General features: G+C 39.4%; 2 protein-coding genes and 1 pseudogene across 6 annotated transcripts in view; 2 read left to right on the forward strand and 1 right to left on the reverse strand.

Moving 5' to 3' along the window:
- The window catches only part of DNAJC2 (DnaJ heat shock protein family (Hsp40) member C2), a 32,588-nt gene extending 30,017 nt beyond the window's left edge, over nucleotides 1-2,571 (reverse strand). The window contains exon 1 of the mRNA XM_002818317.5: nucleotides 2,262-2,571. Within this exon, the coding sequence (XP_002818363.2) occupies nucleotides 2,262-2,325 (64 nt within the window). The 5' untranslated portion in view covers nucleotides 2,326-2,571. The remainder of the gene's footprint in view (nucleotides 1-2,261) is intronic.
- On the forward strand, nucleotides 1,861-23,664 carry PSMC2 (proteasome 26S subunit, ATPase 2). 5 transcript variants are annotated; one of them, XM_009243090.3, is made up of 13 exons: nucleotides 1,861-2,228; nucleotides 5,013-5,270; nucleotides 11,399-11,436; nucleotides 12,346-12,427; nucleotides 13,175-13,274; nucleotides 17,369-17,500; nucleotides 18,126-18,198; nucleotides 18,779-18,874; nucleotides 19,578-19,742; nucleotides 21,517-21,604; nucleotides 22,855-23,057; nucleotides 23,156-23,252; nucleotides 23,340-23,598. In XM_009243090.3, exons 2-13 carry the CDS (start codon nucleotides 5,201-5,203, stop codon nucleotides 23,495-23,497), a joined length of 1,302 nt encoding a protein of 433 aa, XP_009241365.1. In that variant the 5' UTR covers nucleotides 1,861-2,228; nucleotides 5,013-5,200; the 3' UTR covers nucleotides 23,498-23,598.
- On the forward strand, nucleotides 5,277-11,382 carry LOC134761780 (small ribosomal subunit protein uS14-like; annotated as a pseudogene).
- Nucleotides 23,665-25,386: the final 1,722 nt, after the last annotated feature.

A 25,386-nucleotide genomic window follows, 5' to 3' on the forward strand; every position in this document is an offset into this window, starting at 1 on the left:
TTTACTTTTAGATAAATTATTTTTTTTTTACTTTTTTTTTTTTTTTTTTGAGATGAAGTTTTGCTCTTACTGCCCAGGCTGGAGTGCAATGGCGAGATCTCGGCTCAATGCCATCTCCACCTCCCGGGTTCAAGTGATTCTTGTGCCTCAGCCTCCCAAGCAGCTGGGATTACAGGCATGCACCACCACGCCCGGCTAATTTTGTATTTTTAGTAGAGATGGGGTTTCTCCATGTTGGTCAGGCTGGTCTCGAACTCCCGACCTCAGGTGATCTGCCTGCCTTGGCCTCCCAAAGTGTTGGCATTACAGGCGTGAGCCACTGCGCCCAGCTAGACAATTTTCTTTTTTTTGAGACGGAGTCTTGCTCTGTCACCCAGGCTGGAGTGCAATGGTGCGATCTTGGCTCACTGCAAGCTCCGCCTCCCGGGTTCAAGTGATTCTCCTGCCTCAGCCTCCCGAGTAGCTGGGACTACAGGCGCCCGTCACCTCCTCTGGCTAATTTTTTGTATTTTTAGTAGACACAGGGTTTCACCATGTTAGCCAGGATGGTCTCGATCTCCTGACCTCGTGATCCACCAGCCTCGGCCTCCCAAAGTGCTGGGATTACAGGCATAAGCCACTGCACCCGGCCTAGACAAATAATTTTAATAAAGTAATAAATAGTGATAAATTGTCACAAAGAGCTAGCCTCACCAAAAATAAAAAATCTAAAAACAACTCAAACTATCTTTTTTTTTTGAGACAGAGTTTTGCTCTTGTTGCCCAGGCTGGAGTGCAATCGTTCAATTTCGGCTCACTGCAACCTCCGCCTCCCGAGTTCAAGCGATTCTTCTGCCTCAGCCTCCCAAGTTGCTGGGATTATAGGCGCCCCACACGCCCAGCTACTTTTTTGTATTTTTAGTAGAGACAGGGTTTCACCCTGTTAGCCAGGCTGGTCTCGAACTCCTGACCTCAGGTGATCCACCCCACTCGGCCTCCCAAAGTGCTGGGATTATAGACGTGAGCCACCGCACCCAGACAACTCAAACTGTCTTAATTATTAAAATCTTGAACTATAGCTCTTAAAAATTTTAAGAATTCACTAACAAGAATTTGTCCTGAAAGCAATTTTCCAAGCAGCAAATGGGGATTTACTAATGCAGCTAAGCTGTAATGGAACAAGCTCTCAATCTGAAACCAGACACTCTGGGTTTTATACTAAGTCTGACAGTGGCTATGTGACCTGAAATGAATCAGGATGTCTTCACCTGTAAAATGGGAACAATACCTATTTATCTCATTCAGTTCCTAGGAAGCTTGAATGAGACCATAGAAACTCTCTGAAATTACAAACTTGTAGTAAAGGTATCATCTATTCCTGGGAAGTGGGGGTAAATCACTGTACATGTGTATATTAGCAATTCAAAAAAGGAAAATCCCTGAACAACTTATTTTAAGATTTCCTCCACCTTACACAGGAAAGGATTAAAACACTGTCAAAAAGGTACTACCTGTGTAGTATGGGTGTGTGGCTTTTAAGAACACTGCCTTTTAAGCCTTTTCCTCTAGTTGTAAGAGGCACATGGAGACACACAAATGCAACACGTACCAGGGGTTATGTTCAAAATCACATTCAAAAAGCGCCTATGTGACTGGCTATGGGAATTACTGTAGATCACTGGACCTGGAGACTCTTTAGTTTACAATACTCATGACTGTCCTGGGCCATAAATCTAAAACCTACAGCAGCAGGACAAGTTTCACTTGTAATAACTGCCTTTCAAAGTCTACGCGGATCTTTTCAGCAGCACAGTCTTTGAACGCCGAGTATAAGAAGCGGTGTCTGAGTTGTGACATTTAAAAAACAAGGCCGGAGCAAACGTAGAGAGGGAGAAAGGTGTTTAAGAGGGCGCCAGTAGCAAAGCTTTGTACGACCCCAGGCACGTGGGATGCTCCCTGCGCGTAGTCTTTCCACCGCAGGCAAGGAGATGCTTATGAGAACCTTTCTGGGGTACTGGGGGGTTCCGTCCCGAAATGCTCAGCCCAATCCATGAGTCAGCAGCGGTGAGAGGAGGAAGCAACGGTAGGAGCAAAAGGAAGGCACCCCTCACCCTCCTTCCTTCTAATCTATGGTAGGATTACTTTAAAACACGGAGCAACCCCACACGGCCCCGGGACTAGTCGCCAGCGTCAAGGGTAGAGAGAGCCCAGGGTTGCCGAGGCGGAGGACTGAGGCAGGGGCGGCTGAGGTGAGAAGGAACCGGGGTTGGGTGGGCACTTACCAGAGGTCAGAGCGTGGGTGATGGCGGTGCCCCGGCCGTCCGCGGCGCTTGGCAGAAGCAGCATGATGGCGCCGGGTCTAGCCCGGTGGGCGCAGCGGTTCACGTCCCGGGCGGAGGGCGCTTAGGGTCCCCTCCAGCTCTACCTCTCACTCCGAGCCTCGCGCCTTGGCTCTAAGACGCCCAGGAACCGGCGCATGGAGACGACCAGTAAGCACTTCCGGGATAGATCTTTCGTGGCGTGGAGGCCAATCTCACACCCTCCCACCCCCGCCAACGTGTGCGGCAACCTAGTTCTATACTGACTGAGATCCGGCTGGAGACCAAGTCGCACGAGAGAATGGTTCCTAGGCGCATCAGTTTTCCTGTAAAAGGGCTTATATTCCACGTCCCAGTGCAATACATAGAACATAACCTTTAAAAGCAGCTCTTTTTATATTATCTTTAAGTTCTTACTGCTTTATATATTAATCTGAACCTAATCAGTGATTTTCCCAGGAGCGCTATACTTTTAAGTAAAAAATGAAAATACCTGTATGAACCAGTATCGACTAGTATATACATTTGCGGAGAATTACGTACGTATATTTGTGATACATTTGTGTTTAACTTGATGATGATAATGGCAGCTAATATTTGTCGTGCTATTACTAATTTACCTGCATTATATCTTTTAATACTCACTTGGAGAAGAAACCTCTCTCTAGTGTGTTAGATTGTATTCCAAGGCCAGTAATATTTTTACCCTGTTCTAATGAAGTTTTCATTCAAGATATTCCCAATTATAGGACACTGGGACTTAATTGTTTAATGTATAATAAAATCAATTGTATTCCTACTATATGCTTCCTTCTAAGACTGCAGTCAAAAGCAAAACTAGCAAAAACAAACAGTGGGTAAAGGCTCACCCCCAACAGCAGTATCTGAAACAGGTTCAATAAAATAAACTTGATATGCCACTCTTTAGCAAGGACCACCAGAAATTAGTAAATTAGAAAATAACTTACTAAATACATTTAATTGGTCTGTATATCTGCTGCATGATAAAATTGTCACTTCAAAACTGACATTTCAAAAATTGACCTAAGGGAGGCTGAGGTGGGAAGATCGTTGAGCCCGGGAGGTGGAGGTTGCAGTGAGCTGAGATCGCACCATTGTGCTCCAGCCTGAGTAACAGTGAGACCCCGTCTTTAAAAAAAAAAAAAAAAGAACTAATCTTCTGCCCCAAAACCTCTTCCTGATCCCTATTAATGCAACCACTGTTAAAACTCCAAGGTGCAAAGTAACCTGACTCCACTTTCTTCATATTAATATATTTTTTTCCTCACACCTCCTCCCATTCAATTTTACCATTAACTCTAAGGTCATAGGGTTTTTTTTTTTTTCTTTCTTTCTTTTCTGAGACAGGCTTGCTCTGTCGCCCAGGCTGGAGTGCAGTGGCCTGATCTCGGCTCACTGCAATCTCTGCCTTCCAGGTTCAAGCGATTCTCCTGCCTCAGCCTCCTGAGTAGCTGAGACTACAGGTGCGTGCCACCACGCCCAGCTAATTTCTGTATTTGTAGTAGAGACGGGGTTTAGCCATGTTGGCCAGGCTGGTCTCCAACTCCTGACCTCATGATCTGCCTGCTTCAGCCTCCCAAAGTGCTGGAATTACAGGGGTGAGCCACCGTGCCCGGCCGGGGGTTTTGTTTTTTAAAAAAATTGTGCTAAAATACACATAACATGAAATTTACGATCTTCACCGTTTTTAAGTTTACAGAAATGTTAAGTACCTTCACATTATTGTGTAACATCCCTACAAAACTATTTTTATCTTACGAAACTGAAACTCTATACCCATTTAATCTTACAAAACTGAAACTCTACGCCAGTGGAGAAAACTGTGCACTGGAAACCATCCTTCTACTTTGTCTTTAGGAATTTGACACCTCTAGGTACTTCATATTTGTGGAATCATATAGTATTTGTCTTTTTTTGTGACTGGCTTATTCACTTAGCATAATGTCCTCAAGGTTCATCTGTGTTGTAGCTTATACTAGAATTTCATTCCTTTTTAAGGCTGAAAAATATTTGTGTGTGCGTGTGTGAACACACGTGCGTGTATCACGTTTTGTTTATCCATTCATATGTAGATGGACACTTGGGTTGCTTCCACCTTATGGGTATCGTGACTAATGCTGCTTATGGACATGGATGTACAAATATCTCTTTGAGATCCTGTTTTCAGTTCTTTTGGATACATATCCAGAAATCGAATTGCTAGATGGCATGGTAATTATTTTTAATTTCCTGAGGAATCATCATACTGTTTCCCACAGCAGTTGCACCATTTTATCATTTTACATTTACATCAACAGTGCACCAGGATTCCATTTTATCCAGCAGCACACGCAAGGGTTGGCTGGACCCAAGGGTCATCCTTTCCAACACTTATTTTCTGTTTTGTTTTTGCTTGTTTTTAATAATAGCTATCTTAATGGGTATGTGGTGGCATCCAACTGTGGTTTTGATTTGTATTTCCTAACAGTGATGTTGTCCATTTGTATATCTTCTTTGGAGCAACGTTTATTCAGGTTGTTTGCCCATTTAAAAAATCAGGTTGTTTACTTGTGTGGTAGGAGTTCTTTATATATTCTGGATATTAACTCTTTACCAGAAATAGATTACCTTCACTATATTTGTAGATGTGGCCACTACTTATTGTGTCTAATATGCCAGGCGTTTTACAAACACTGTAAAGTTTCCTTCTCACAGGTAATCAGGCCAAAAACCAGCGTGCCAAAGCGTTTCCCCAGGGCTCTCTCCGGACTCTCAAGCCCTGCATAAAGGAGTCTGTCTGAGCCCAATCTACTTCCGGTGGGGAAGGGAAAGGGAAGACACCACCGGAAGCAAGGAAGGTGCTGTGTAATCATTAAGGAGCGGAGGCTTTTGGAGCTGCTAAAATGCCGGATTACCTCGGTGCCGATCAGCGGAAGACCAAAGAGGATGAGAAGGACGACAAGCCCATCCGAGGTCAGTTGACATGGGCCGGAGCTCGGAGCTGGGGCGGGACTGGAGCGGAGCTGCCTTGGCACTGGAGAGGAGCTGGATTCCCGCTCCTGGCTCTGTGCTCTGGCCCTTTTGTGCCCCTAGTAATTTAGTCTGGACGCCGGCCGGATAACTTGCCTGCCATCTCAGTCTCCCTCATCCACTACAAGTTCTGTATTATCTGCTGATGGAAATTTTTATTCGTTCTCAGCTCTCGGGTCTTGAAGAAGTCACTCAGCCTGCTTAGCCTAATAGGCCTTGAAAAGTTCTGCCTGGCGGTGCTCGGTCACCTGATCCTTTTTCCTCTCCTCCTCCTTCCCCCTGTGACAGCCGGGAGCTGTCACTGTGTAGCCACAATTCTGAGACATAATTTTCTTAAAAAAAAAATTATTTGACCAGATAATACATTCACAGGGTTCACAATTCAAGAGGCAGAAAAGATATCTTTGAAAAGCCTCGCATCCTTGGTCCCAGCCACCAACTTCTCCACAGAGACAACTAATGTTGCTATTTTGCATATCTTTTTAGACATATTCTATACATATACAAGCAAGTGTGCTTATCTATTCCTTTTTTTTACACAAATGTAGCATGCTGTACATACTTCAACATCTTGATTTTTAAAAAATTTAATATATATTAGAGATACTTTCCTATCATGTCACTTCCTCTGCATCTGCATAGTATCCTGTATTATGCGTATACAATAATGTATTTAATTATTATTGATGGACATGTAGATTTTTCCAATTTGTTGCTGTTATAAAACAATGAATACCTTTTACCTTGTTGCACTCTGAGACCAAGATGGGTCACCAGAAGCTATGCTGGAGCCACCCGCGAAAATTCGGTCAGAGTTCTCGCTCTTGTCGGCGTCTGTTCAAACCGGCACGGTCTGATCCGGAAATATGGCCTCAATATGTGCCGCCAGTGTTTTTGTCAGTATGCGAAGGATATTGGTTTCATTAAGTTGGAGTAAATGATCTTCCTTCAAAGGATTATCCAAGGCATCGACCCAATGAAAAACTATGATAGTTCTTTGTACATAAAATAAACATTTAAAAAAATGAATACTCTTGTTTATGTAACTTTTACCAAGTGCACAAGTACAAATTGTAGGATAAATTCTAGAAGTGGAGTTCTAATTTTGTAAGTGCCAAACTACTCTCCATGGAGATTGTACCAGTTGACACTTTAACTTACAGTGCATGAGATATGCACACCATTTTTGGATATAACTTCTTCCCAGTAGTCCCGTTTGTAGTCTCATCTTTATGCTGTTTCTCCTTTTGTTCCTTAAGCTATTTTTAAATGTTCTTTTGGTATTTCTTATGTTTCTTCTTACTTTTACCTTTCTTAACATCTTCAACTCTTCCTAGCACCCTTCTCCATTTACACTGTCCCCCAAAAGAAAGCATTTCCTTTCTACCTTCATCTCATTCTGCTGTTTCTTTTAAAAATATTTTAGGACACTGAAAATGTCAGAGATACTCAGTATTTATCGGAAAACTTAGACACAGAGATTTATCATTTGATCTGTGCACAGTGATCTGTGTGTTTCTCTGGGTTTTTTATTCTTTAAAAATATTAATACATTTATTCCTTGGATACAGTTATGACTAACATGTATACAGGATCTTATGCGTTTATTCATACATACCCTTTTTTTTTTTTTTTTTTTTGAGATGGAGTCTTGCTCTTGTCACCCATGCTGGAGTGCAGAGATGTGATCTCAGCTCACTGCAATGTCCGCCTCCTGGGTTCAAGCGATTCTCTTGCCTCAGCTTCCCAAGTAGCTGGGATTACAGGCACCCCCCCCCCACGACGCCCAGCTAATTTTTGCATTTTTAGCAGAGACCGGGTTTCACCATGTTGGCCAGGCTGGTCTTGAACTCTTGACCTCAGGTGATCTGCCCGCCTTGGCCTCCCAAAATCCTGGGATTACAGGCGTGAGCCACCGCATCTAGCCTGATTAAGTTACTTTCAATTTAAGCTTTCAGATCTCATCTTGGTCCTAATTGCCGTTAACTTTTTGTGAATCTCCTATTGACACACTTTGTTTGAGTGGTTATTTCAAGCCTTTTACATGTTTTTCAGGTCCTCAGTTCAGTCTCTTTCTTCGTGACTGATGACTTTTTTCTCTCCTGAGACGATTGAGAATCCACTTAAGAGTTCTCTTAACTTCTCTGACATTTTCCATTTTCTGTTTTAATCCTGCCTTAGAGGAAGTGGTATCAATTTTTGTTATGTGCAACCTTCCCCATTTCTGTCTTTGACCTTATGCCTTCCTCCTCTGGGCTTTGTTTCTTCAGTCACTACCTCTTCTATTTGTTGTCCTATGGAATTTTTCCCTTTTGTTCTTGTAAGCATGCTAATATCCATTTTATCTTAAAAACATAGTTGAGAAAATCTTCCTGCTCTCCCAAGTTACAAGTCATTTTCTTTTTTTTCTTTCACTGCCTAAAAGTGGCAGAAAGGACAGGCTTAGGAGTTAGGAAGACCTAGGTTTGAATCTTGGCTTTGAGTTTTGTCTAATAAATTCTGTGGAACTGTTTTTCCTGTCTGTAATGTAGAAATAATTGTATTTACTTCACAGGTTTATATAGAATTAGATAATATCAATATGTATCTCTAATCACGGTGTCTCATACAGTGATCGTCTCAATTTATAGCAGCTATTACTATTCGCCCACAGTACATTTCTTTACTACTTATATATTTATTTTTAGAGACAGTCTTGCACTGTCGCTCAGGCTGGAGTGCAGTGGCACGATCATAGTTCACTGCAGGCTGGGAGCTCCTGGGCTAAAACCATTCTCCTGCCTCAGCCTCCCTAGTAGTTAGCACAACAGGCGTGTACCACCTTGCCATGCTCATTTAAAACTTTTTTTTTTTTTTTTTTGTAGAGACAGGGTCTCATTATGTTGCCTAGGCTGGTTTCAAATTCCTGGGCTCAAGTGATCCTCCCACCTTGGCCACCCAAAGTACTGGCATTTCAGGGGTGAGCTACCATGCCAGGCTCTTATTTTATTTTTAAACTTCTTGCACTTTAGTTTCTATCTATATAAATCAGTTGAAACTGATCAGTAGTTTCTTAATTCCCAGATCTTTAGTATTTCTCAATCCTAATCATTGTGTTTTTGACATTGTTGAGCCTTTGAGCTTCCCTTGGTTTCTCTTGCTGAACCTTCCCGTTTATCTGCCTGCTTCTTTTCTTTCCTTCATTGTGTCCTCACGTGGTTTCTCTAGTTTTGTTTCTGTTAATTTCATCCATTCTGGTCTTGGACTCTATATGCTTCCCTAGTCAACCTTTTTAACCTCAAGCTAGCATCTGACCTCTAGAGCCAGATTTATCTCCGCCTTTTAGAATGCTGCATCAGGATGTGCTGGTGTGTTGGATAGTCTTCATGCCTAACCTCAGGCTCAGTAATTTGCTAAGAGCATTCACAAGACTCAGCGTGTAGTCATACTCATGGCTATGATGTATTTTAGTGAAAGGATACAAAGAAAAATCAGCAAAGAGAAAAGACACATGGGGCCAAGTCCAGGAGAAACCAGGCACAAGCTTCCAAGGGTCCTCTTCCAGTGGAGTCACACAGGATGTGCTTAATTCCCCCAGCAACAGGTAGTGACAATATGTGTAAAATGTTGCTAACCAGAGTAGCTTGTTAGAGATTTGGCACCCAGGGTTTTTATTATGGGGTGGTAATGTAGGCATCTCTGCCTAGAACATACCAAAATTCTAGACTCCCTGAAGGAAGGTAAGTGTTCTGCATAAACTCTGTAGTTTGTATAAACATTTTAAGCACAGTGAACCACCTTTTTCAGTTCTGGGAATGGTAGGAACCCTCTGAAATTGTTCTCAGACAAGAGCCAAGAACCAACCTTATAAGCAGGCCTTTCAAAGGATAGCAGTTAACTCTTCTGTGCAGATAGCAGTACCACAAACTTAATAAAATTAAAACTGAACTTCGTATCTCCCTCTGCTAACCACTTTCTATTGTGACTTTTGTTGTGTGGTACCCAGGTCCAAAGCCTGGGCATCATGTTTAATCCTCTCCCCTCAGCTTCTCACGTTCAGTTATTTGCCATGTGCTGTAGATTCTTCCTCTGAGGGGTGTTTTTTAAATCCAACTCTTCCTTTCTCTTTTCATTGCTACCATTTTTATTTAGGTTCTTATGACTTCCGAATGGCCTCACTCCAATTTGTTCTTCATATCTCAGTGAGCTAATTCTTCCTAAGGCACAGTTCCTATAATGTCAACTGTAGTGGCCCTAATTACCTTATTCTGGAATTTATGGTCTACCTCACTAGAGCTCCAAACCTCCATCTACCTAATTTCCTATTACCGCCTAATGTGTATACTATGCTTCAGCTTACCTGGTCTAGCTGCTGTTACCTAAGCATACTCTACTCATACTTAGTTAAAAAAGAAAAAGGCCTGCCGTTTTTTTCCTTAAAATATATATGATTGTATGATTGGTTCTTGTTTTTCATGATAGATATATTCTATAAAGTTGCTGTGAATGGTGAATTAGGAAGTACTGAACACTTGATCCTAGGAGAAATATATATATATACATCTCACATAGATTATAATCTTTTTTTTTTTTTTTTGAGACAGGGTCTCTCTTTGTTACCTAGGTGGAAGTACAGGGGCACGATCTCAGCTTGCTGTAGCTGTCACTTCCTGGGCTCAAGCGATCCTCCTGCCTCAGCCCCCCAAGTACCTGGGACTACAAGTGCATACCACCATGCTAATTTTTGCATTTTTTGTAGAGACACGGTTTCGCCATGTGGCCCAGGCTGCTCTTGAACGCCTGGACTCAAACAATCCGCCTGTCTCGGCCTGGGATTACAAGTGTGAGCCACAGCATCTGGCTGATTATAATCTTAAATCCTAAAAACAACTCATCCTGGTAGATTCTTTTTTTCTTTATTTCACAAAAGAGAAAACAAAGTTCAGAAGTGTTAAGTGACTTGGCTGAGGTCACCCCACTAACAGATTCCAGAGCTGGCATTCAAACCCTGTCCACCTGGCCCCAGAGCCTGAACTGCTTGGATTACACTGCATTTCCCCTACAGTCTCCATCTTCTGGTCATCTCTGTATGAAAGCTGAAACAAGGGGGTAGAGTGACTTGTTCTTAGTTGTGAACTTACATTTTTTACCACTCTGGCTATTTGCAAATGACCATGAAAGCACATGAGTATTGATTTGGGGATTACAAATTTGAGCAACTAAGCAAATTCAGAAATGCAGAATTTGTAAATAGAAAAGATTAACTGTAAATCACTTGAAATCCCAGATAATCACCGTAGAACACCATTTCAGGTTACTCTCCACATGTATTTTAAGTGATTTTTATATAAAAACAAAATATATGCACATTATATCCTTTTTTTTAAACCTACCTGATTCACTGAATAGCGTTTGTTGGATTGCTTTCTATGTCTATGTTCTGTTATCATTTTAAATTGCTGCATTGTATTTCCTTTTCTTTTTCTTTTTGAGATGGAGTCTCTCTCGGTCACCCAGGCTGGAGTGTGGTGATGTGATTTGGGCTCACTGCAACCTCTGCCTCCTGGTTTCAAGCAATTCTCCAGCTTCAGCCTCCCAAGTAGCTGGGACTACAGACATGCGCCACCATGCCAGGCCAATTTTTGAATTTTTGGTAGAGACGGGGTTTCGCCAGGTTGGCCAGGCTGGTCTCAAACTCCTGACCTCAGGTGATCTGCCCGCCTCGGCCTCCCAAAGTACTGGGATTACAGGCATGAGCCACCGCACCTGGCCTGCACTGTATTTCATTGTATGACTATGGTATAATTTAACCAAGATCCTTAATGGATGTGTTTTATGTATGTACTATATAAAATAGGTCATCATGTATATTATGTACTTTTAAAAATCTGTTTTCCTCCCAGTTAGATAAAAATTACTTGAGTCCAGGAACTATTTGATTGAATTTATATCATCATAATCTTGCTTGATTTTTGACACTCAAAACAATTTGAATCGAACAGAAAAAAAGCTCTAGTTTCTTTTTTTTCTTTTTAAAAAAATTTTAATTCTAGTTTCCTTTTGAATCTCATGTATTGTCTCTCTTCTTTCAGCTCTGGATGAGGGGGATATTGCCTTGTTGAAAACTTATGTAAGTCCTTTCAGTGTCTACAAACTATAGATGTTTTATGTTGAAATAAAAACTGTTTTGTTATTGTCCTTCCAAAATAATTAGAAGAAGTTAAGAAACCAAAAATTAAAAAACCAAACAAAAAATAAAATAAAAAGAAACAAAATAATTAGAAGAGAATGTCTGGCAGCTTATAGTAATCTTCACTAAATGAAGTTACCTACCTGAAGTTTATAGAATAGATCAAAGTATTTGGCATGTCTCAGTTTATGTATTATTTGAATACTATTCGTGATTAAAATGTGATGCTGTATTGAAAGATATTTGAAATCATTTACACAAGTTTACTATATTTAACAAGTATTACTGAATTAGTTCTGAAATGAAGTTTTAATGCATAGAAATCGATAGTTTTGCATAATTTCACACGATTTTTTTTTTTTTTTTTTTTTTTTGAGACGGAGTGTCGCTGTTGTCACCCAGGCTGGAGTGCAATGGTGCGATCTTGGTTCACTGCAACCTCCGCCTCCTGGGTTCAAGCGATTGTCCTGCCTCAGCCTCCTGAGTAGCTGGAGCTCCCACCACCACGCCTGGCTAATTTTTTGTATTTTTAATAGAGACAGGGTTTCATCATGTTGGCCAGGCTGGTCTTGAATTCTTGACCTCAAGTGATCCACCCACCTCGGCCCCCTAAAGTGCAGGGATTATAGGCATGAGCCACCGTGCCTGGCCATGATTTTCATTTGTTACCTTGCATAATAGTGGATTGTGTATTTAGGGGGAAATATTGGGTCAGGAATACCTCTCTACTTTACAAGCTTTGGGATAATGATAGCTATTGAAATTGTAACTTAAAAATAATTTTTACCTGTAATTTTAAGAAATTGTTGATATCCTGATATTCTAACTAAACTGACCTTCATCACCTAGGGTCAGAGCACTTACTCTAGGCAGATCAAGCAAGTTGAAGATGACATTCAGCAACTTCTCAAGAAAATTAATGAGCTCACTGGTATGTATTTTTAAATTCCCATTTCCTTCCTTTAAATGTAATGTGTGAATAATATCAAGAGTTTAAATACAGATTTTACTCCTTCATGATTATGGATTTAAAAAAATCATTATTCTTCCTTTCTGTTAAGAAATTAGATCTCGTTTAACCATATCTTTCACTGCTTTTTACAACTAGGTTTAATGCTTATGCAGTTAAAAAATAAGAAACAATATCATCTTCTAAGCCAGTAATGTTTCTATTGGTCAAAACCCAGTTCAGTAAACTTCAGTTAACAAGTCAAAAAACTTTTCTGGATAAAAATAAGATCTCACAACATAGTTTTGCTTAAGTAATTGGGCTCTTTCCTGGAAGTTGGAAACTTTTTAGGGGGAACTTGAATGATGAAGTTTTATAATATTTGACCTACACAAAAATGTGAAATGTGGCATATTTTTGGGTTGACAATTACTTTAGGGCAGGGTGTAGTTTTCAGCTGGGGTGATTTTGTCCCACCCTCCCAACCCCTCCCAGAGGACACTGGGCAATGTCTGGAGACATTCTTGATTGTCATGACTTTGAGAGAGGGTGGTGCTGCTGGCATCTAGTGGTGAGAGGCCAGGGATGCTACTAAACAGTCTATAATGCACATGATAGTCCTCACAATGAATGATTCAGTGCAAAATGTCAGTAGTGCTGAGGTTTAGAAAGCTTATTATAGGGCGATGCATTACATTTTAGTAAATTTTGTCATCTTTCTCTATGTAGGTATTAAAGAATCTGACACTGGCCTGGCCCCACCAGCACTCTGGGATTTGGCTGCAGATAAGCAGACACTCCAGAGTGAACAGCCTTTACAGGTTGCCAGGTATGCACGGGTGCTCTGTGGCAACTTACCTTTGTCTGTATTTTCAAGCACTTAGAGTCTCAGGGATAATGCAATAGTTCATAAATAATTTTTATTCCAAATTCCAAGTAAATAAAGCTTTCTACAAAACTGGGGTTAAAATTTTATGCCTTAAACAATTATTCAAAAATACATGAAGGCATAATCATTTAAAAGATTTAAATGATACAAAAAGATGTAGAGCAAGAAATGAAAAACTCCCTTCTCATACTTGCTTTCCTATTGCCCTTTCCTCAAACATAACTACTGAAATAGTTTGGCCCTCCTAATCCTCTTTCTGTGTATCTTCCTGTGTTTGCATGCAAAGAAACATATCCTGATTTTTTTTTTTAGACATAACTACATGTTTCGGGACTCTCTGTCTTTAATATAGGTATACTTATTTCTTTTTTCTCATGTTTTTAAAAAATTGCAAAAAAATTGCATAATGTGTAGATGTTAGGCTGTAACAATTTCTGTTACTATACACAGTGCTGTAGTGAATATTCATGTTAAATGTTTCTCAGTGTATGTGCATACATTTCTGTAGGCTAGCTTACTACAAGTGGAATTCTAGGGGTCAAAGATATTATAGTTTTAAAATCCTGTGAAAATTTCTTTGGCCAGTTTATGCTTTTATCAAGAGGCTTTGAGGCAAATGTCCATTTGTCTGATCAATGTAAGATACGCAGTTTTCAATTTTTGCAGTTTTGCCATTTGAGGGAAAATAATTTTAATTTGTACTGTGCTGATTACCAGTATGATAGCTACTTCTTTTGTTTACTAAACATCTGTATTTCTTTGACTACTCATGTTTTCTTCTTGGGTTGTTTCTTGTTACTTTTAGAAACAGTTCATATATTGTACATATTATCTTTTCTTAAGTATGCTACAAGTATTTTTCCCTAGTCACTTTTAACTTCTTGGTACCTTTTGTTGTACTAATGTTTTACATTTTTAGGAGATAAAATATACCAATATTTCCATTATACCTTTAAGGCCTTAAAGAAAGCAAAGATTATTTGGAAAAAGTTTCCATTGATTTTAGTCTCATACTCTTTGCTTAAAACTCTTGATAAAATTTGTGTATGTGTAATTTTTAGCTTGTGAATTTTTTTTTTTTTTTTTTTGAGACAAGGTCTCACTTTGTTATTGAGGCTAGAGTGCAGTAACATGATCTCAGCTTGCTGCAGCCTCTGCTTCCTAGGCTCCTACCTCAGCCTCCCAAGTGGCTGGGACCACAGATGCACACCACCCCATGTCTGGATTTTTTTTTTTTTTTAATTTTTAGTAGAGACAGGGTCTTGCCATGTTGCCTAGGCTGGTCTTGAACTCCTAGGCTGTCAGGACAAAGGCCATCTGCCCACCTCAGCCTCCCAAAGTGCTGGGATTACAGGTGTGAGCCACCGTGCCCAGCCAGCTTATGAATTTTTTAATAACAATCTTATTGATATAAAATTCAGATATCATGAAGTTCACTCTTTTAAAGTATACAATTTAGTGATTTTTAGAATATCTAGGAAATTGTGCATTGATCATTACTATCTAATTCCAGAATAGAATATTTTTGTTACCCCAAAAACAAACCCAATACCCATTAGCAGTCTTCATTCCCCTCTCTTTCCAGCCCCTGACAACCATTAATCTATTTTCTGTTTCTATGAATTTGCCTATCCTGGACATATCATCTAAATGGAATCATATAGTACATGGCTTCCTTCACTTAGCATATTTCAAGGTTCATCCATATTCTAAAATGGATGGAACTTTTTAGGGCCAAATAATATTCCAGTCTAATTTCTCTATCTATATTCACTATTGGTGAGACATTCTTCTCATCATTCCTATAAACTTTTTAAATATGGTTTCCTTTAGCTTTTTGAAAATATTTCTTGTACTGATTTAAGGTTTTTGTTTGACTGGGCGCAGTGGCTCATGCCTGTAATCCCAGCACTTTGGGAGGCTGAGGCAGGTGGATCACTTGAGGTCGGGAGTGTGAGATCAGCCTGGCCAACATGGTGAAACCTGTCTCTACTAAAAATATAAAAATATTAGCTGGGCGTGGTGGCAGGCACCTGTAATCCCAGACACTTAGGAGGCTGACGCAGGAGAATTGCTCAAACCTGGGAGGCGGAAGTTTCAGTGAGCCAAGATCGCGCCACTGCACTCCAGCCTGGGCAACAGTGAGATTCCGTCTCAAAAAAAAAAAGTTTTGTTTAATAACACCAACATCTAGGCTTCCTAAGGGACAATTTCTATTGACTGCTTTTTTTCCCCTTATGTATGAGCCATGATGTCATACATAAGGGAAAATGCATTTCATAATGTTTTGCATCTCATAACTTTTTGGTGATAACTAGACATTTAAAATAATGTAATGTGTCACCTCTGGAAATCAGATTCTTCCTCTCCCTAGGGTTTGGTATTATTGCTGTTTATTGTTCTTGTTTTTCCTTTCAGGTTTTTTGGTCAGCCTCTTTTTTTGTTTTGGTAGAGAATAGGTATAATTCTTCATCCCTAGCAAACGTGGTTGGTAACAGAAAACAGAGTCCTTCACACAATTATGCTGTCAGGACAAAGCATTCTTTTTTAGCCTTGACATCCTGGGCTCAAGTGATCCTCCAGCCTCAGCCTCCCCAGTAGCTGGGACTACAGGTGCATCCCACCACACCCAGCTAAGCCAAAGCATTCTTTACCTTACTTTTAGTTCTACCTATGTGCACACTCCACAGGCTATTTTTGTATTTCTCTGTAATTCTTGCTGTGGCTTATGTAGCAGCTTTCTAATGTGAGTTCTGTTTTTTGTTTTTGTTTTTCTTTAGTAGATAGAGACTATAGAAGGGGAAAGGCAGTTGACTATTTTATACTGTGATGTGCATGGCATTATAAATTCATTTTTACCGGGCCATACAGAAATGAACATAATTAAGTTAAAAATAGCTTCTACTGGCTGGGTGCAATGGCTCACGCCTGTAATCCCAGCACTTTGGGAGGCCGAGGCAGGTGGATCACTTGAGGTCAGGAGTTTGAAACCAGCCTGGCCAACATGGTGAAACCCCATATATACTAAAAATACAAAACAATTAGCCGGGCGTGCTGGCGCGTTCCTGTAATCCCAGCTACTTGGGAGGCTGAGGCAGGAGAACTGCTTGAACCCAGGAGGTGGAGGTTGCAATGAGCCGAGATCACACCACTGCACTCCAGCCTGGGCTACAGAGCAAGACTCCGTCTCAAAAAAAAGAAAAAGAAAAAAAAAACAAAAAAGCTTCTATTGCCTCAGTTAAAAAAAGAAAAAAAGTAGCAAAAACAATAAAAATGGATTTAAAGTCCGGGTGTGGTGGCTCACGCCTGTAATCCCAGCACTTTGGGAGGCTGAGGCAGGCGGATCACCTGAGGTTGGGATTTCAAGACCAGCCTGACTAGCCTGAGGTTGGGAGTTTGAGAGAAACCCCCTCTCTACTAAAAAAAAAAAAAAAAAAAAATACAAAATTAGCTAGGCATGGTGGTGCATGCCTGTAATCCCAGCTACTCGGGAGGCTGAGGCAGGAGAATTGCATGAACCCAGGAGGTGGAGGTTGCAGTGAGCCAAGATCATGCCATTGTGCTCCAGCCTGGGCAACAAGAGTGAAACTCCATCTCAAAAAAAAAAAAAGAAAAATGGATTTAAAGTATAAACTCAGGAAAAGAATGAAAACCCATTTATTACTGAATTTGGTGTAAGACAAGATGACCATCTTTTTGTAGGGAAAATAAAAACGAGAGCAACTTAAGATATACAGGAGCATCACTAATAATAAAGGAATACAAATTATGGAAATCAAGAAATCAGAGAACTTCTTAATGATGAGATATTTGGGTTTAATTTTCCAGGAGAATGTATTTGAAAATTTTATGGCTTGGCTAAAGTCGAATGGACCTTTGGAGTTGAGTATAAAAAAGGATCTTTAACAATGTCCCAGTTTCTGTAGTTCTAGTTTATGCCTATATATTGCACACTCAGGATATAATCTAGTTAGTTGAATTCATTATTAGTAGCTTAGGTTCCTTATTCTAATCAAGCTTTTTTGCTGTGTTAGGTGTACAAAGATAATCAATGCTGATTCGGAGGACCCAAAATACATTATCAATGTAAAGCAGTTTGCCAAGTTTGTGGTGGACCTTAGTGATCAGGTGGCACCTACTGACATTGAAGAAGGGATGAGAGTGGGGTAAGATTTCTATTTACAATAAATACTTTTATTTCACTAAGGATACTGTCTCACATTCATATCCTTGGCTTTGTAGTAAATAAATGAACTGAGTTCCTTGGAATACCAAGGGATGATCTAGTAATGTACTATAGTTGAAAATTCTTTCTTCTGCATCTGCTTCCTAACTTCCCATCAGCTTCCCTGACTCCCCTACTCCCACTGTTGTTTATTATGAATGGCTTCAAATTTCAGAGTTGAGGTTACCAGTCCATTTAAGGTAACATGGTATAGGTTGGGGGAGTACTTGCTTTAGGGTAGTTGTGATGCTAAGTGTGTTAATGTCTATAGAATACAATTATAGAATACAATGTCTATACAATAACAATTCACTCAGTAAATTAAAAAAAAAAACTCCCCTCCTTCCTCAAGGGTTTGGTTGCTGTTGGATATGTTGTTTGCCACATTAGACATATAGTTTAGTATCCTCAGGTTTCATGCTCTCTTTATTTCTCTTTATATAACCTTAGGGACTCTGTCTCTCTCTTGTTTTCTTAAAGTATGGTTTTGGGGATAAAAGATTAAACATAAAACCACTTTGAAAGCTTAAAGAATGTATTAATGACTATCTTTTTTACTTCCTTAGTGTGGATAGAAATAAATATCAAATTCACATTCCATTGCCTCCTAAGATTGACCCAACAGTTACCATGATGCAGGTAAGAAACTATGGGAGGGAAAAGGAAGGCTATGTCTTTTTTTTTGAGACGGAGTTTCACTCTTGTCGTCCAGGCTGGAGTAGAATGGTATGATCTTGGCTCACTGAGACCTCTGCCTCCCGGGTTCAAGCAATTCTCCTGCCTCAGCCTCCCGAGTAGCTGGGATTACAGGCACCCGCCACCATGCCCGGCTAATTTTTGTCTTTTTAGTAGAGACGGTGTTTCACCATGTTGGCCAGACTGGTTTCGAACTCATGACCTCAAGTGTTTGGCCCGCCTCAGCCTCCCAAAGTGCTGGGATTCCAGGCGTGAGCCACTGAGCCTGGCAGTATTTTATATATATTTTTTTGAGACAGAGTCTCAGCCTGTCTTTATTTTACTAGTTTGTCTTTCATTCATTAGTGTCATAACAAGTTAATACAGCAAGTAGTTCCAGGGCACTGGGCAATGTATTCAATTTTTATTAAAATTCTCACTTGTTATGAGTTTTTCTTTTAAGGTATTAGGTCTATTCTGTTGAATTTGGACAGTATCCAAAAAGCCTGTGACTGTATGTTGTACATTTCTGTCCCTCTCTTAGGTGGAAGAGAAACCTGATGTCACATACAGTGATGTTGGTGGCTGTAAGGAACAGATTGAGAAACTGCGAGAAGTAGTTGAAACCCCATTACTTCATGTAAGTAGCTGAGTGTTGTATTTAAATTTCATTGTATAAAGACGTCTTTTGTGTATTGAGCACTAAAATTGCTTGTATATTAGATGGCTTTTAATATTTTCCCTAATGAGAATTTTTTGAGAGGGTGGAGAGAGGAGGTGTGGAGAGTTGGCAAGTTCTAGGGGAGAGCAAGCAAAAAGGATTGAGTGGTCAAGTATATTTAAAAAAGAAAGATCTGCTGTTTACAGTGACAGAGGAGGCACATTGTAACCTTTAGCAATATGTTAAATATGTTACAGGCTATTATAGAAGAAACTGGTTCTTCAAAAGACATCGAGAAGAAAGGGGCTTAAATTGAAGCAGGTTAAACTTGGGAGGATAATGGAAAACTACGATATTGAATACCAGATAATTTTGTTCCTTAAACACCGTAATTTTTTTTAAATTAGGAAAATATTTTAAGACTGGATAATAGAAGTGCTTTTTAAAAGCCATTTAGGCTTATGTATTGATAGGAGTCTAGTTTAGAACTTATGTCTTAGAATAAGTAAAATTTCTTATTTAGTTCAAGTATGTAGATTGTGGACTTAATAATTTTGATTTAAATATTAAAGTATGGTTTTCAGGATAAAATACTAAACATAAAAGCACTTTGTTGATGTAGAAGTAGTCTGGTTTTTGTTATACAGAAGTGGTAAGTGTGAAAATTGTGTCTCTATCACAGCCAGAGAGGTTTGTGAACCTTGGCATTGAGCCTCCCAAGGGCGTGCTGCTCTTTGGTCCACCCGGTACAGGCAAGACACTCTGTGCACGGGCAGTTGCTAATCGGACTGATGCGTGCTTCATTCGAGTTATTGGATCTGAGCTTGTACAGAAATACGTCGGTGAGGTAAAGTAAATTTATCAAAGAATATATAGCCTTGTGAAAGATTTTACAGTATGAATGAAATTAAAAATGGTACTTCTGCATTGAGGGATCCAGACCTGAAATTTCTTTTTTCTTTTGTTGAGACAGGGTCTCATTGTGTTGCCCAGGCTGGAGTGCAGTGACATGATCTCAACTCACTGCAGTCTCTACCTCTCTGGGCTTTGGCGATCCTCCCATCTCAGCCTCTCAGGTAGCTAAGACCATGGCTACGTGCCACCACGCCCAGCTAATTTTTCTATTTTTTGTAGAGAGGGGTTTTGCCATGTGGCCCAGCTAGTCTCAAACTCCTGGGCTCAAGTGATCCATCTGCTTTGGCCTCCCAGAGTGTTGGGAGTATAGGCAAGAACCACCATGCCTGGCCTGAGACCTGAAATTTCTTGATTGTAATTAGTAGTTTAGAAGCTGCCTTTGTGGTCATTTGGAAATAGGCAACCACTTAAAATTTTAACCAGTATGCCCCCTCCTCAAAAGGGTGACATTTTCTACAGATGTGGCTTTTCTACGGAAATGCCTGGTAAATGAATTCAAAAGTATACTTTTACTTCAGGGGCAGTGTTTTCAGTCCTAATGAGAAAGGGAGAACATAGGTTGTTTTTATGTTTGTAGACATACATATACATATATATACATATATATATATTTAGAGAATAAGTCTAGGGCTATACGTATTGTATCTGAAACCTGTTGATGATTCGTGTATTTACAATAAGAATTAGCTACGGAGCTGCATGAGTTGAGGTATCCTTTTATTCCCTAACTAAAACTTGCAAGTCAAATTCAATGATCAGGAATTCCAAGTGATAGATCAAATGATTTTATTTACTCAAGTTTTACTAATTAGAATGGTTCCTTTATTTAACTATTAATTTGACCTCTTCAGATCTGAAACCTATTGCTATTTAATAGATACAGAATCATGAAAATGACAATATTTTAAGGCTGGCAAGATTAATTTGGTGGACTGGGGAGCAAACTTCAGTCTTTTTAAAAAAAGTTTAGGTAGGCCAGGCATGGTGGCTCACGCCTGTAATCCCAGCACTTTGGGAGGCAGAGGCGGGCGGATCACCTAAGGTCAGGAGTTCGAAACCAGCCTGACCAACATGGAGAAACCCCGTCTCCACTGAAAATAGAAAATGCCGGGCGTGGTGGCGCATGTCTGTAATCCCAGCTCCTCGGGAGGCCGAGGCATGAGAATTGCTTGAACCCAGAAGGCGAAGGTTGCAGTGAGCCAAGATCGTGCCATTGCACACCAGCCTGGGCAACAAGAGTGAAACTCTGTCTCAAAAAATAAAAAATAAAATTAAATTAGCTGGGCGCAGTGGCTCACGTCTGTAATCCCAGTACTTTGGGAGGCTGAGACGGGTAGAACATGAGGTCAGGAGTTCAAGACCAGCCTGGCCAAGATGCTGAAACCCCGTCTCTACTAAAAATACAAAAATTAATGAGGCGTGGTGACACATGCCTGTAATCCCAGCTACCCAGGAGGCTGAGGTAGGAGAATCGCTTGAACCCAGGCGGCAAAGGTTGCAGTGAGCCGAGCTCGCATCACTGCACTCCAGCCTGGGCGACAGAGGAAGACTCCATCTCAAAAAAATAAAAAAATAAAAAACGTTTAGGTAATAATGGGTGAGAATACTGTTAGGAATAAATATTGAAAAGTTTGAAGCATAACTTTTTATTTATTTTAAAATATTTTAAAATCAATTTTGAATTAATAAATTATTTTTCTCGTTAGGGGGCTCGAATGGTTCGTGAACTCTTTGAAATGGCCAGAACAAAAAAAGCCTGCCTTATCTTCTTTGATGAAATTGATGCTATTGGAGGTGAGAATGATACGTTAGAGAACTGCTTTAGGATTCAGTTTCATGAAAGCTGTAAAGTGATATGTTGTGATATGTTAATCTTGTACAGAATTTTAACTCAAACTCTTCTATGAGCTCTGAAACATTGGCGCCACAGATCTAATAAGTAGTAGTGCTAAACTATAAAGGCAAGAAGACACATTATATACCACTGCCATTTTTTCAAAGCCTTTATTTTTGTGCTATGGGTTGAATATCCCTTAGCCGAAATGTTTGAGAAGTGTTTTGGAATTCACATATTTTGGATTTTGGCTTTTGGAGTACTTGCATTACACTGATTGAGTATCCCAAATCTGAAAACCTGAAATCTAAAATGCTCCAATGAGTATTGCTTTTGAGCATCATGTTGGTGCTCAAAGTTTCAAATTTTGAAGCATTTTGGATTTTGCATTTGCAAATTTGGGATGCTCAATCTATATCTGATTTCATTCATACAACACCTATTTCCACACTTTAAACTCGTAAATTGCGAAGTATCATCTAATGTCATAAGAAAGCACTAGGGCATAATTTAATTGACGGTGATTTGTTTTTCTTAGTGCACATAAAATAATGTTCTTATTGGCTTCACAGATTTGATGAAATACAGTATTAGCCATGAAATCTAGACTTTTTTTTTTTTTAAAGAAACAGTCTCGCTCTGTTGCTCAGGCTGGAGTTCAGTGGCGTGATCTTGGCTCACTGCAACCTCTGCCTCCTGGGTTCAAGCAATTCTCATGTCTCAGCCTCCTGAGTAGCTGGGATTACAGATGCCTACCACTATGCTTGGCTAATTTTTATATTTTTAGTAGACACGTGGTTTCACCATGTTGGCCAGGCTGGTCTCGAACTCCTGAGGACAAGTTATTTTAATCTCTGAGCCTCAGTTTGCTCATCTTGTAAAGGGAATAATTCTTGCCTTGTGTACTTCATGAGTTTTTGAGAGGTTCAAATTAAGTAATAAATGTGGTAGACTTTGAAAACACTAAACTGCCCCATAGGCAGTTTAAAAAACGTTAAGTAAATCTGTGATGAATACTTTTGAAAGCAAAGATTCACTTTCTAATTAGTTTTGTATAAAGCAGGCTGTTCTTACAGGATTTGCTTCAAAGTGGGATGTGCACTTGTTCCTGAGGACATGATTTGAGCTGAGATTTATGGTACTTTCAGGTCATGCATAGTGCTACTGTTGAGTGGACTTGAAGAGCTTATCTTTCCTTTTGTCTTCTCAGGGGCTCGTTTTGATGATGGTGCTGGAGGTGACAATGAAGTGCAGAGAACAATGTTGGAACTGATCAATCAGCTTGATGGTTTTGATCCTCGAGGCAATATTAAAGTGCTGATGGCCACTAACAGACCTGATACTTTGGATCCAGCACTGATGAGGCCAGGGAGATTGGATAGAAAAATTGAATTTAGCTTGCCCGATCTAGAGGTAAGAAAACTATTTCATTTTAGGAAAGGGATTTTTGAAGTTTTTTATTCCTGTGATTTTTTTTCCATTTTAATATTTGTCAATTCTCTCATTTTTAGGGTCGGACCCACATATTTAAGATTCACGCTCGTTCAATGAGTGTTGAAAGAGATATCAGATTTGAATTGTTAGCACGACTGTGTCCAAATAGCACTGGTAAGTAGAAAGTTCTTGCTTATATTTGCTGGTCTGTCTGCTCAGGCTGCTTTAATTAAGCCTGTTTATTTTCTTTTTGTTTGAAAGGTGCTGAGATTAGGAGTGTCTGCACAGAGGCTGGTATGTTTGCCATCAGAGCACGGCGAAAAATCGCTACCGAGAAGGATTTCTTGGAAGCTGTAAATAAGGTCATTAAGTCTTATGCCAAATTCAGTGCTACTCCTCGTTACATGACATACAACTGAACCCTGAAGGCTTTCAAGTGAAAACTTTAAATTGGAATCCTAACCTTATATAGACTTGTTAATAACCACTTCATAAACAAATAAATGGCTTCAAAATTGTATGCTTTTTTCCATATCTCTTCTTGTAATATAATAAAAGGTTATCTCTAATGTTATTAGGCAGAAAAGCTTGTTAGAATATATTTTGACTGTTTTTTTGACCCACACCCGTTTAAGGATTTCACATCATACAAAGCGCTTGCTTAGATGGCTTATATCCTAGGCATATGCTGGCTGGGTGCTCTACATATAAATTCTCATTGTATCCTCCCATCTGTCCATTGAGGAAGATTATCAAATGGATCTTCATCCAATGGATGCATAAACTTTCCTACTTACTTGTAGTGGCAAAGCTGGGTTTCAAGTACAAGTTTGTCGGCTCCATTACCTATGCTCCTATTATCCGCTTCTGTCCCACATCAAAGTAGCTCACTTAGGCGTATGACCACATGCATTATGATAGTTTCCCACCACCATATTGAATAATAAAAGCTTTGGCCAAAGCTTTTTTAAAGTAGGAGAAACATTGGATATATATGTTTTGCATTGCCATTTGATTTCAAATTAATCAGGAAGAATTAGTGATTTTAATGGGCAGTAAAGTGGTGCAATAAAGCAGAAAGAAAAATGTTCAGCCAGAGGTGAAAGACTAGTAAAAAAAGAAAAAAAAATGTGTGTACATAGGATCTAATTTAGAAAGTCCAGAACTGGCTTCATACAGAAAAGTGATTACTTTCATTTTACCAATTAATTTAAAATTTTGGTAAAGTTTCTGTTAGGCTTCTGGTCTACAGTGAGGTATTTTAAAAATAAAGGTTATATTAGAATCCTCAACAGATCTCTTTAAAATTATCTCCTGTGTAACCACCACCAAATCCTATCTTCTACCACAATTACCCCTTCCCCCAATGCCAAGACCAAAGCACAATAATGAATATTTTTATTGAAGTTCAATATTCATAAATAAGTTGCAAAATAAGAGTTGGATGCATTTTTAATTCACAATAGAAAAATTGACAACATAGAAAATGCTGCTTTGCACTGAAATACTTAAAATTATGAAAGTTTTCAAGAAATTAAAGCCCTTTATAAAATCCAACCAACATTCTTGATTTTTCATTTTTATGAACTTGATCAGAAAAATTCATCTTTTTTTAACCCTGCCCTAGTTTTTCTTGAGGAATTAAATAGAACTATTTGCAGGTTATGCTTACAATAAAATATACTTAAGAAAATGACTGAAGATGTATGTTTTTGAATGTTTTGATTAAATAAATGTACACATTTAGAACACACTCTGAAGTCTTTCCACTTTGTCATGGCCACGTGCTCATATATACCAATTAAAGACAACTCAAATTAGATAATGTTGAGCACACTCTGTTCTAACGATACAGAGTGACTATCGTGATAATTAACTTAGGTCCATAAGGAAAATCTAATTGGCCACACATCAAATATAACATCAACTACTTTAAAAATTTGGGTGTTTCTGTCAAGGCATATTTATGCAGGTAGCATCAACATTGCCTAGGTCAGCATGTTTGTACTCTACTTAAAAAGATGAAACAGACATTTACCAGTAACTTCCTCCACCTAAAATAGATGTGTCTATATACATGTGTGTAGATGCACATATATATATATATATATACACACGTGTCAGGGTGCTGATAAGTTAGAATACAAAGGATTTATGACTTTAGAAAAATATACTGTAGAATCCTGTTTAAAAACTTCTTAGTGTTAAAAATGTGATTAGGTTTATTAAAAAACTCAATTTTCATGATGCTTCTGAGGTTTATCTGTTACGTAAAGTGAAATGCAATACACCAGTACAATGAAAAGCC

This window comes from Pongo abelii, chromosome 6 (assembly GCF_028885655.2).
Source record: "Pongo abelii isolate AG06213 chromosome 6, NHGRI_mPonAbe1-v2.0_pri, whole genome shotgun sequence".
NCBI lineage: Eukaryota > Metazoa > Chordata > Mammalia > Primates > Hominidae > Pongo > Pongo abelii.

Excerpts from the sequence above, each read along its gene's own strand:
- PSMC2 (XM_009243090.3), top strand. The coding sequence starts at position 5,201 with ATGCCGGATTACCTCGGTGCCGATCAGCGGAAGACCAAAGAGGATGAG. Across the intron at positions 13,275-17,368 it reads CAGCCTTTACAGGTTGCCAG|GTGTACAAAGATAATCAATG; the intron begins GTATGCACGGGT and ends TTGCTGTGTTAG. Across the intron at positions 17,501-18,125 it reads GAAGAAGGGATGAGAGTGGG|TGTGGATAGAAATAAATATC; the intron begins GTAAGATTTCTA and ends TTACTTCCTTAG.